General features: G+C 39.5%; 3 protein-coding genes across 3 annotated transcripts; all 3 read left to right on the forward strand.

Annotated features, from left to right (window-relative positions):
- The first annotated feature begins 2,556 nt into the window (after window positions 1-2,556).
- Window positions 2,557-3,397, forward strand: LOC108816773 (aspartyl protease family protein At5g10770). The gene is made up of 2 exons (XM_018589340.2): window positions 2,557-2,765; window positions 2,893-3,397. The coding sequence occupies exons 1-2, from the start codon at window positions 2,621-2,623 to the stop codon at window positions 3,168-3,170; spliced, it is 423 nt and encodes a 140-aa protein (XP_018444842.1). The 5' UTR covers window positions 2,557-2,620; the 3' UTR covers window positions 3,171-3,397.
- A 4,027-nt stretch (window positions 3,398-7,424) lies between these two features.
- On the forward strand, window positions 7,425-8,951 carry LOC108816772 (aspartyl protease family protein At5g10770-like). The gene is made up of 2 exons (XM_056990910.1): window positions 7,425-7,451; window positions 8,195-8,951. Exons 1-2 carry the CDS (start codon window positions 7,425-7,427, stop codon window positions 8,909-8,911), a joined length of 744 nt encoding a protein of 247 aa, XP_056846890.1. The 3' UTR covers window positions 8,912-8,951.
- Window positions 8,952-10,723: 1,772 nt separating this feature from the next.
- Window positions 10,724-12,640, forward strand: LOC108814634 (aspartyl protease family protein At5g10770). The gene is made up of 3 exons (XM_018587249.2): window positions 10,724-10,975; window positions 11,097-11,546; window positions 11,661-12,640. The coding sequence occupies exons 1-3, from the start codon at window positions 10,810-10,812 to the stop codon at window positions 12,482-12,484; spliced, it is 1,440 nt and encodes a 479-aa protein (XP_018442751.1). The 5' UTR covers window positions 10,724-10,809; the 3' UTR covers window positions 12,485-12,640.
- Window positions 12,641-12,667: the final 27 nt, after the last annotated feature.

The raw sequence follows: 12,667 nt of genomic DNA on the forward strand, positions 1-12,667 counted from the left end.
GTTGGAGTCCGATCTCCAACCAGGAAAAGCTTGAGCAACTATTGAGCTCATATTTGGTCGCTGCACACGTGTTTCCAAAAGGCCGCCAATAAGAGGACGGTTTATATTTAGCCACCTTCTGAGAGAAGTATTACGCACATTGCCATTAAGGCCCCTTACGTTCCAAAAAAAGCACTTCATCAGAGGTCCAAAAAGTGTGCCTAGGCACTAATTAAAAATGGGTGGAACAGATCGCGAACGCGACCGTTCCGAAGCAGAATCAGAATCCTCAACCGCAGCGTCAGCACTGATGAGTGTTTCTGCCTTTTGTAAAGCTTCGTCCGAAGAAGAGAGCCAAAGCATTTTCTGACGATGATCACGCCTCGCTTTCTTCCTAACCGAAGCCGAAGCATTTGGAGGAATAATCAGCTCCGCAGCTGCTAACCTTCGTCGGAGAACCTCCTGCGCCGCTTTTATGACGTCCTCATCCGCAGCAAGCTGAGAGGAAGTAGCGGAGACCGCAGGGGTGGAGGGAACAGCCCGAGTGATTCGCCTGGATCTTCGCTTAACAGTTTCCCAACCCAGAAGATCATCCTCTGCAGAATGATCATGATTGTGATCAGCAGGTAAAAGAGAATCAATAACACCAGGATCAGGAGGGGATCCCTCATTCGCAGACAACGTAGAGGGGTCTCTGGGCGCCGGAGAAGCTGACTGAGCGTGCTCTGCAGAGGGAGTGTCAACTGAGACAGGTTGCAAGGGAGGAAGCTCGGGTCCAACCGGAGGGATAGAAGAACTCTCTTCAGGTGTCTGAGTGGGGGGCAAGATAGGAGCAGGAGCACAACCAAGAACAGGTGGAGACCCATCTGCAGCAACTGGCTCAATAACAGGCTGATGGTCACCTTCACCCTCAGGGGGTAAAGTAGAACCGGGAGCAGAGGCTGACGAATCAGCAGGAGCCTTAGACTTAGCACCAGGAAAGGGACAGCGCAGAGGAAGGTGTCCAAACTCCCGACAAAGATTACAATGAGGTGGGAGTTTAAGGATTTCCGCAGATACTACGACCGAATTGCCAAGCTTATCCTTAACTCTAACTGAGGTTGACTTCGCTGTGGCTAGCACCACTTCCACCCTCAGCTTTGTGATTCCATTTGAGAAAGGCTTAATAGTTGGGTATTCCGACTGTACTGGATTCCCAAGTCCGGAGGCAATAGTGCTGAAGCCTTCCGTCGACCAGAGATCCTGAGGAATATGTCGAATGAGAAACCAAACAGGAGCTGATACCAGCTTCTGAGGGACCAGATTTGCTGTCGGAGACCACAATGCCGGTGTGAAAGAGCAATTTCCGGATTGCCAGTAACCAACTTCAATAACCCAATTCCTAATAATTTCGCAGGGGATGTAGATGAGATAAACTCTTTTGGAGTGGTGTTTAACTGATATCCTTCCCTGAGTCCCCCATATAGGGTTCAGATCTGCAAAGACCTTTGCCGGCGAGGGAGGATCTCCATGAAAAACTGCAACAATGTAGTTGTTCCAGCGATTTGTGGATGTAAGAGTGATGGAATCCGGAGCCTGAACGGTAGGAATGCCATCGTCGGAGATGGTGGGAGTTGAAACACGAGAGAGATTTCGGTGAGCAGACTTCAACTTTGAGATCCAGGCTGGTGTAGAAGCTGGAGGCACCAAGGAGGAGCTGGGAGCCTTAAAGGTTGAAGCTTTTCCATGGGGAGCGACATTGGAGGGTAGATCTGGACAGAGATTACTTGCTCGAGTAGGAACCGAAACTGGATCTGAGAGGGAGTTGAGACCCAAGATGCAGAGGAGATCCGGGGGAGATGGAATCGAGGGAGCCACTGGAGAAGGGGGGGGGGGGTCGGGAGTTCTCATCGGCGAGCGTGGGGCTTCGCCGACGGCGTGGGGTTGCATTTCACAATCGCACTTTTAGGGGTACTGTTTCAGACGTCTCGAAAGTTATCCGTGTTCTTAGACTTTTTCTGTTTGTTTTGAAAGAAACGTTCTTCTAGACTTGTGAAGAAATCTTTTGTGACGCGTGCGTGCAAATTCAAATTCAAAATGGTGGAAAATAATTTCATCTCAGTCCTTTTTTCTCTTTTTTCAACTTTATTATTTCATTAACCCACAGATAATTTCATCTCAGTCAAACCGACAAACATGCTTTTTTAAAAAAATGTTGCTTTTTTACTACATATAAATATTTCTTTTTGTGTAATGAGTTGAGTAACGAAGAGCGCATGGACCTACTTAAAATAGCATATTTGCAACTAGTTGGGTGGATTCACTGCTCAATCAATTGCTTACTTGGTGGAATATTACAACCCCTTTAATACGGCTAGACTTAAAGACTTGGAATGTAGACAAAACACACCGAATTAAACAAAAATATAATGAAAAATTTATTACGACCCTTTTTGTAAGCCACTTGGAATATTACAACCCCTTTAGTACACTGGACGTGGAAAGAGGGTCCCAACTTAAGTGATTGGTTGTCTAGGGTTTCATACACCAATAACAAGACACTTTCTTCAGGAAACATATTGGCTATAAAAGGACCAGCCAAGTTCATGTAACTGAGTGACATTTTTAAAAGATTGCTGTTGTTAGGGAGAGGGTGAAATCAATGAGCATTATAATGAGAAATTTGTTGATTATAATACTAATCTTTTGTGTATATCTCAACTGGGGTTGTACTGAGGGAGCTCAAGAAAGAGATAGTGGGAAAGTGGATTATCACACAGTTCAACTCAGCTCTCTTTTATCAACAGGTTATTATCTTAATCAGCCAGTTCAATCTATAATGCTTTCTTTATCTTAATCTTTGCGAGATATATATATATATATATATCTTTGGGTCTTTTGTTGCTTTTAATTATCGTGAATTTCATTGCTCAGGATCTAATACCAAGGGGTCGCTGCACGTAGTGGACAAGCATGTCGTGCGCTCACCTCTTAGGAGAAGCAAAGTTACGAGACTCGACCTTGAAAACATCCTCAGGCAGGATCGAGCACGCTTAGACTACATCCACTCTAGACTGTCAAATAATTTCGCTGACCAACCAAGGCAAACCGAATCTAAAAGTAAAGATATATCGGTCAAGGACGTGAGTAAGAGGAAGAGCGAGCTCGATTGGGGGAGCTACATCGAGACTATCGGAAATGGAAACACCTAAAAACACGATCATGCAGCTACTTTCATGACGGACAAGCTTCACGTTATATTTTTAAGAATCCGAATTATAGTGAGTTGCATTTGTTATAATGTATTCATATCTTAAGTTGTTTGATTACTATACTCATTGCATGCAGTTGTTATTAGAAAAATTGTTTGTTTTTTTCTTTTATTTGGAAACATTGTTTAGAAAAATAAAATGAAAATAGACGTAGCAAGTTCTCTACTTCTCTTTGCTAATTTGAACAACTTACGACAAACTCTGTGTCAGAAAAGAAAGAAACAGTTGACGTATATACGTAACACGTTCAATAATGCTAAACTATAGAAATGGCCACGTTTTTTATGCGTTTGTTTTGCTAATATACTTTATGCGTTTCTCTTTAAAATGTTATTGTGATATTTTTTTGTTTATATAATCTGATGTGTTATATTTTAATGAACATTTACATGATTTTTCTAATTTAACCTTACCATTTTCTCTGATCATTTTAGGCTTTTTAGCATGATAAAACAAGTTAAATTCAATATTGTTATATATTTATCAATCTATTGGTTAATAAGCCCTTTGTTTTTTCGTAAAATGACAGAAAATGGCGGACCTACAAAGTCCCTCGTTAGTCGAAGACTAAATCCTTTTCTTGTGTGTTCTTCTGAGACTCGTCACTCAAGTTATACTTGTGTAAAGCATGATGCATTATTGGTACAGTACATACATGAATATTAAAAGTAAAATTACAAGGAGCGATTCTAGTATATTTCCTTTATGTTTTGAAGATGGATTCGGTTAGAGTAGAGGCATTGCATTTCCCACGGCTTTGGCCTTAGCCGCTGATCCTATTGTGTCTTTCATTGACAGTGCGTTTGACATATTAGATTCTGATGACAGAGAGAGAAGCCAGAAGAAAGTGAAGTGCGTGTGTCAGAAAGTAAAGTGCATTGTGTCAACATCAACGTCGCCGATCCTAGGCTGTTATAGCTCGGTCTCGTGCAAGCTATAAGTTACTGCAATGATAATAGGTTCAAAGCTTCTTCTAGGGTCATTGGAGGTAAGAGGATGCAAGTCCTGAAAGGTTTCTCTATTGTGTTTATTTTTGCTGGCTCAATTAGAGAGCTGAACAATTAAGTTATAAATAAGGTAGACTTTTCTAACAATTAAGTTATAAACATGGTAGACTTTTCTAACACTTATCTTATATTAATGGTCATAAGACTCATAACCGATTTCACGTATCTCTCAGTACCCTACATATTAATGGTATGATATATGTGGCTAGCCTTGAGTTTAACAACGTCAACTACAGAGTTTCTTTAGCAAAGAAATTTGGTTATAAAATGCCTAACCAGTTTCATGTATTTAGTAGAGTGCAAAATGAAGAATTTATTGAATAACATAACTATAATCATTTGTGTATGGCTCAGTTGCGGTCGTACCGATGGAGCTCAAAAGAGAGAAAGTGGAGAGGTTTCTTCTCGTAGAATTCAAGCCAGCTCTCTGTTTCCTTCATCATCAGCACCATGTATTTTTTCTCCAAGAGGTGAGAGATTATCTTAGCTAATAAAACAGTTCCAGTCTCTAATGATTCATGATTTTACTATATACGATGAATGGTGCCAACAGAGGTTAATATTTTTAACGCTAAATTTTCAGCATCTAGTACCAAGTCGTCACTGCGCGTGGCTCACAGATACGGCCCATGCTCGAGCCTAAGCAGCAAGAAACCCATGACGAGTGTTGGAACTCAATTTTAATACATACTAGAGCAAGCCCGCCCTACGGGCGGAAAGTTAAAATAAAAACTATTTAATATTAACTTATGAAGCATTTAAAATCATTATAATAGATGATGATATAGACAAACAAATAATGAAAATAATTCTGAAATCGTATTGTTATTTTTAATAAATATTTTTGAATTAAAATGACAGTAACTTTCATTATTTTCTATTTTTTGAGAATGCAAAATTAGCAAACATAATTCATAAAATATAATAATATATAAACTATTATTATTTATATTTCAGTTTTACATAATAAAAACATAAAGTTCAAATAAAGAATACTAAATTTCGTTCAAGAAGATCGGGTGTTGAGAGATTATATGATAAGATTCAACTCTGTGGTATATATAACCATACATATATTAAGTTAGAGTCTAAAAATTCAATATTCGAAAGAGAACTTTTTCACTCTCTTTTTAAACTGGAGAATACTAATGTTGCGCAATTCGGACACTATTAATTTCCACAGATGGTGACGATATCTTTAGGATCTCTATTTTATATAATTGTAAAACTCAGCTGCAATACAACAATTATTATGCCGTTCATTTCCAAAACAGTAAATATTAATAAATAAATATTTTAATATTAGATAAATTCAGATGGATGGTAGAGAAGCAAACATTACTTGCATCCACGCTTTAAGAATATAATACCTGGCCTGGTCAATAATTTTTTAATCAACAAACACCAAACTTCCATCAATATTCGGTAACTGTGATATACAAAGAGAGACAATTACTTCTAAGTTTAAACAGACTGAAAGTTACAGAGGTATATCTAATACGTGCTTAAGCTGAAATTATCATTATTTACAAATGCAATGTATATGAGCGCTCGTATTATTACAAAGTTTTCTTTTGATAGTTCTTCGGTTTTCCACTGGCCGAAGTCTTTCCACTTACTCCCATTCAATCGCAAGCTATACACACTGTGTGCTTAGGGAGATGTTTCTGAACTTCCATCTGTATCATTAGAGCTTATGTGATCTCAGAACTTCCATCTGTATCATTAGAGCTTATGTGATCTCAGCACTCCTGTTAAAGTGGCAACATAATTAAACATATGAGTTAATAGTCCTATAAGAATCATCAAATTTGAACAAATACAAAGATTACAGATTCGATATGTTGTTAGGCGTCATCTTCTTATCATGAGTATCTACTTTGAAAGAAAGAAGCACAATTAGACATGGCCTTTGTAATCTGTTTTCCCACAAAAGAGTGATTAATTTACCTGTCCGAGAGCCTATCAAACTCCCATGTAATCCGAGAGCCTATCTCTTGTCACACTCTATGTCGCTTGTTCCATGGCTACTATCTCACTCTTTCCGTCAGCTGATCCATCTCAACACTGTTTGTTCATCGCTCTCCGCTCTTGCTCTCCACTACTGGCTCCATCGCTCTCTGCCGCTTTCTTTTTTTCTCTCCGCCGAGAGCTGCCTTGCCGAGTGCTGACTTGCTCTCCGCCGCTTGCTCGTAGCCCTCCATCTCGCTCCTAGTGACATACCACACACGTTCTCAATTAAACCTCGAGTTACCAAAGGACCTCACATTGACAATAATAATACAACTTTTGTTTTATATCAGAAGCTCAAAAGAGAATTAGTTAACTGGGAGAACTTTGATTAGAATGAATATTCTTCACTTTAGTTTTAATTTCATAAAACCTATTAAGGGAAGCAGCCAGAGACTTAATCAAGAAAAAAATCTATGTCAGACAAAGATCTAAACAGGAAAAATTGGTAATAAAGATTCAACACAACGGAATCGTAAAAATTAGAATTATAAAATTAAAAAAAAATGAACTGAAGCTGAGATTTAAAAGTAACCAGAGAATTCAGTAGAAGCATATCCACTCCCATGTACGTTCCTGGCCTCCCAGAAGCTGAACAACCGGACTTGAACAAGGAGGAGCATCGTCGGTCTTCAGGTCGAAAAGAAATATCGATGCGCTAGAAATTTTCTGGATATAAGTCTACTGTCTTGTTCATAGCAGAAAAAGCTTACCTTTTTATAATCAAAATCCAACCGCCTTGCATGAAGAAACTCGCATTCAAGGTAAATCATGGGCGATCATTTAAGAAGGAATTTAAGATGGGGAATTTGTAATTGGTATAGTTTGATAGTAAGAAGATGAAACATCTCTCGGAACTCTGGTTCTGTCTCATTCTAATGGCAGAGATGAAGAGAGAAAAAACCTAATACGTAAAAACACTTGATAGGTTGGCATAATCGTAGAAACAAAAGGCCCAGCTCAAATGCAAAAGCCCATGACGCCAACGTTTAATGAAACGGCGAGTTTCACCGAACGTAACACGTGTCGACGCTAAAGAGCATGAATTATCTAGGTGGAATCCGACGTGGACACTGCGGGAGAGATAGAAAGCCTTCTTTATATATAAAGATGTTAAAATTGAAGTTTGTTTGAATGAGAAATATTTGTCTTAAAATTGTTGCTTTAACAACACAAAATGGACAGTGTGGAGAAGTCTAACAAGGTTGATAACTTTAGACAATTATAGAGATATGTGAATATATACTAAACCAAGTGCACACACCAAGTTGAGTCAATGTAAACTCGGACTTGAGTTTGGTTTAGATAATGGTTCGGGTACATGGATAATGATCCAACAATCTATATTTTTAATCAAAGTTTATTTTATGTAATTGATCACTACATAAATGAAATTTTGATTAGAAAAATAAACAAGTCTTTTAGAGAATAAAACTTGGTCAAAACTCATTAATTCTTGTTAAGAATTAGTCTTGGTCACCAAGCTAAGAAATCTCTTTAATTTTGTGTTTAATTTTGTAGTTAATACCAAAAAATTAATGTTGCACTATCTCCACTAAGACCAAAAACGTTTTTGGCATTTGTGAGGCTATATAATGTTTCATCTCATTCCATTAAGTACATGGTGAAGAACAACAATCTCTTCCACTTTTCTTCTTATTTTTCTTCTCATTTTTCAATGAGAGTACACACATAATAAAGGTTTGCTAGGCTTCTTATTCAAGTGATTGTGAAAAGAAGAAATATGCAGTTTTACCCTGGGACTCTAATCGTCATCCAACCGTCACACTACGGGGCGATTTTTGAGTTAAGGAAAGAGATTTCCAAGTCTTGACTCTGCAAAAACTCATTGTCCATCTCGTTTGATTCATGGTATTTCTATATTTATTCAATGTTCTTTATAATTTATCTTACAATTATTCAGATCGTGCCCCTTTGTAAATTAAGGTCCTACAACGAGTCCCGACCATTGGCTGCGGTCAGGACAATTATGGACTTTTCAGAGGTATAGCGGGACTTCTCGGTCTTGGCCGCGGCAAATTCTCGTTTCCCTCGCAGACGGCGATGACGTACGACAATATATTCTCCTACTGCCTCCCTTCCTCCCCACAGTACACTGGCCATCTCACTTTCGGATCCGCTGGATTATCTAATTCACTCAAATACACTACCATCTCCTCAGTCGTCCATGAGAGTGCATCCTTTTATGGCCTTGATATCGTAGGTATCTCCGTGGGTGACAAGGAACTGGAGATACCTGTAACCGTGTTCTCTACTCCCGGTGCTATAATCGACTCTGGTACCGTGATTACTCGTCTCCCTCCACAGGCCTACCCGGCACTTCGAACCGCGTTCAAGGAGAAGATGTCGAATTATAAGACTGCGTCGGGACGGTCGCTGTTTGACACGTGCTACGATTTCACTGGCTTGGAGTCTGTGGAAATCCCTAAAGTCTCCTTCTCCTTCAAAGGCGGCACCGTCGTGGAACTTGACTTTACAGGGGTTTTGTACGTGTTTGATGTGTCGCAGGTTTGTCTGGCGTTTGCAGGGAATAGCAACGGTGATGACATTGCTATTTTCGGGAACGTTCAGCAAAGGACAATGCAAGTTGTGTACGATGTTCCGGGCGGTCGGGTAGGGTTTGCTCCCAATGGTTGTATGTAGTTGATGACAAACAAAAGTAAACTGTTGAGCTTGTATTTTAAAGTGCTTTATCCTTTAATTAATCAAGTGTTTGTAAGCTTTGAGTGGCCGTCTGTGAAAGTGTCAAAGTATGTGTACGAGAATAAGTTTGCTTGGATGCAATAGTTTATTTTCTATGGTATTATCTTAATACAGCTCATATTAAATATCCCCACCTTGAGTGCGATCGAATTATGAAAGAAACAGATTGACCGTGACGTATAGTAGAAAAGACGTTTCTTCTCTAATGCTCCACCAGTGGCGAACCTACTTGAACTCTAATGGTGTCAGTTGACACCACAAAAAGTAACAAAAATTTTATTTGTGGGCTATTTTCACTGATCATTTGTGGCCTAGTTGGTTAGATAGTGCAGCACTGAACCCACAAAACACAAGTTCGAGTCTCCTCAACTACAATGTGAACCCTTTTGAACCCACGTATATTTTTTTCTGGGACCGCCACTGTGCTCCACTATGGTCGTTCACTCGTTTTCCATATCCTTATGTTTTATTATGAATGTCAATTGGTTAAACGCGCTATATATAAATCTCTCTCAACTCAACACGTAAATTAAAAAGTGTAACAAAGAATTCCTCGTAAACACTTGCATGCACACCCCGACTCCTACTGCACTACACAGTACACATATCTCTACCTCTCTTTGTATTTTTGTAATTCTTTTACAAATATTGTTTTATAAAGTGTTTGTTTAGCTAATACAGTTTATCCGTTCTGTTTAAAATGTGATTGTAATTTATTTTGTATATTTAATCTGATGTGTTTTCTAATGTGAACATTTAAATAATTTTTCAAATTTTTCATTACCATTTTCTCTGATCATCTTAGCATTATACAATAAGTTAAGTTCAATATTGTTATATATTTATTAATCTATTTGCATTCACAAAACACTGTATCATATGGCACGTTGCCAGAGTCTTCTCTTTGTTTTGTCTTTTCTTTTTTTTTGAGAAAGGTCTTCTCTTTGTTTTGTCAGGTAAATGCTTTTAGTCTTCTCTTTGTTTAGTCAAGAAAACTAGTCAGATAAATGCTCTTAGTACACGTATATAATATTTCGAAATTGTAAAGTTATAGATCTAATTAAGAGTTAATTAACATGTATCATGTTTACCACCTGCATATGGAGTTTACGTGTATTTATGTATATTGTTTTTTTTCTCTTTGTTGGTAAAATGTATCCTGTATTCACAGAAAACAACTGCCCCTTGGTTTCTTGATGCAAATTAATGACAGAAAACAGAAAATGATGGAGCAACCCTCATCAGTCGAAGACTAAATACTTTTCTTGTGTGTTCTTTTGAGACTCAAGGTATATACTTGTATAATACATGATGTATTAGTACATACATGAATATTAAAAACAAAAATTACAGGGAGCGATTCTAATATATATTCCATCTAAGACTTGTTTTGAGATGGATTCAATTGAACGGGATTATTGTATGCATTTCATTTCCCACGACTCTGACCGTAGCCGCTGATCCTATTGTCTCTTTCTTTGACACTGTATTAGACATATAATTCTGAGCTTCTTCTAGAGGTCATGGGGAGTAAAGCAAGCAAGTCCTAAACAGTTCTGTGTCTATTATGTTTCTTTCTTTCTTTCTTTTTGTGCTGGTTCAAGAAGAGTGTTGAGGTATATATTAGCTTTATAAATACGGTAGACTTTTCTAACCCCATCTTAAGTTAGTGGTCATAACTGATTTCATAAAGATCATCTTTATACCCTACTTATATGTCAGTATGTGATATGTGGCTCTACATACAGTTCAGAGTTTGATGATGCAAAGGGATATGGTTATAAAATGACCAACCAAATTATGTAATTAATAAGTATTGCTGTGAGGGAGAGTGGAAAATGAAGAATTTGTTGAATATCACAACCTTAGTTCTTTGTGTATGTCTCAGTTTTGGTTGTACTGATGGAGCTCAAAAAAGAAAGAGTGGAGAGGTTTCTTTCCACATAATTCAAGCCAGCTCTCTCTTTCCTTCATCATCATCATCATGTGTTCTTTCTCCACGAGGTGACATTATCTTAGCTAATGCAGTTCCAGTTTCTAATGATTCATTCTGCTATATGTGATGAATGGTGCCAACAAAAATAGATAGAGGTTAATAGTTTTGACTCTGATTTATCGATTTCAGCATCTAATGCCAAGTCGTCGCTGCTCGTGGTGCACAGACACGGCCCATGCTCGAGTCTAAGCAGTAAGAAAGCCAAGACAAGTCCCAACCATGACGACGTCCTCAGGCTCGACCAGGCGCGCGTAAAATCCATCCACTCGAAGCTTTCAAAGAAGCTAACAGCCCAATACAGAGTCAGTCAAAGCCGCCTGTCAACGGATCTTGAGGCTAGAGACGGAAGCATACTCGGTTCAGGAAACTACATCGTTACGGTCGGAATAGGGACGCCGAAACACAATCTATCTCTGGTCTTCGACACAGGCAGCGATTTGACGTGGACTCAATGCCAGCCATGTGGTGGAAATGGAACTTGCTATCCACAAGAGGAGCCCATCTTTAACTCTTCCTCGTCTTCTTCCTACTCAAACATCCCGTGCTCATCCCAGGTCTGCGATTCCCTCACTTCCCAAGGTTAGATTAACTGGAGACAAGCCCAAAACAAGTCATCAAGCCCAATAAGATTTTCAGTTCTTTTTTTTTTTTTCAAATTTCTTAAAAAAATTCCACCCCATTGATTTTGATTAGGTTACTATAAAAACTGCTCGGCTTCCAGCTGCATCTACGGTACCGTATACGGCGATAGCTCGTTCACCTCAGGATTTTTCGCCAAGGAGAAATTTACTTTAAACTCCGATGTCTTCGACGGTCTTAACTTTGGCTGCGGCGAGATCAACCAAGGACTTTTCTACGGTGCCGCAGGACTTCTCGGTCTTGGCCGGGGCACATTCTCATTCCCGTCGCAGACGGCCATGAACTACAGTTGCATATTCTCTTACTGCCTCCCTTCTTCCTCAGACTACACTGGCCATCTCACCTTCGGATCCTCCGGTGGATTATCCAACTCCGTCAAGTACACTCCCATCTCCAAAGTCAGAGACACCGCTTCCTTTTACGGCCTCGATATCGTAGGCATCACCGTCGCCGGAAAGGAACTCGAGATTCCTTTAACAGTGTTCTCTACTCCTGGTGCTATAATCGACTCAGGCACCGTGATTACCCGCCTCCCTCCCAAGGCCTACGCGGCGCTACGAACCGCGTTTAAGGAAAATATGTCGAATTATACGTCTACGATGGGACGTTCGATACTCGACACGTGCTACGATTTCACTGGCTTGGAGACTGTAGAGATCCCTAAAGTCGCGTTCTCCTTCGAAGGCGGCACCGTCGTGAAAGTTGACTCGCAAGGGATTTTGTACGCGTTTGACGTGTCGCAGGTTTGTTTGGCGTTTGCGGGGAATGGCGACGATGGTGACGTTGCTATTTTCGGGAACGTTCAGCAAAAGACGCTACAGGTTGTTTATGACGGTGCGGGGGGACGGGTCGGGTTTGCTCCGGATGGTTGTATGTAGTTTGATGAGAAAAACAAAATGAAATTGGTTTGTTTGTCAGTAGCCGGATCTCATGTAACCTAGCGTCACCGTCTCCGGTTAACCCCCGGAATTTGTAATTGCTCCTGTCACTCCCCTTTTGGGGTTACTCAAATAAAATTTTCAATTTACAAAAAATATGAAATTGGTAAGTTTGTATCTTTT

This window comes from Raphanus sativus, chromosome 7, assembly GCF_000801105.2.
Source record: "Raphanus sativus cultivar WK10039 chromosome 7, ASM80110v3, whole genome shotgun sequence".
NCBI lineage: Eukaryota > Viridiplantae > Streptophyta > Magnoliopsida > Brassicales > Brassicaceae > Raphanus > Raphanus sativus.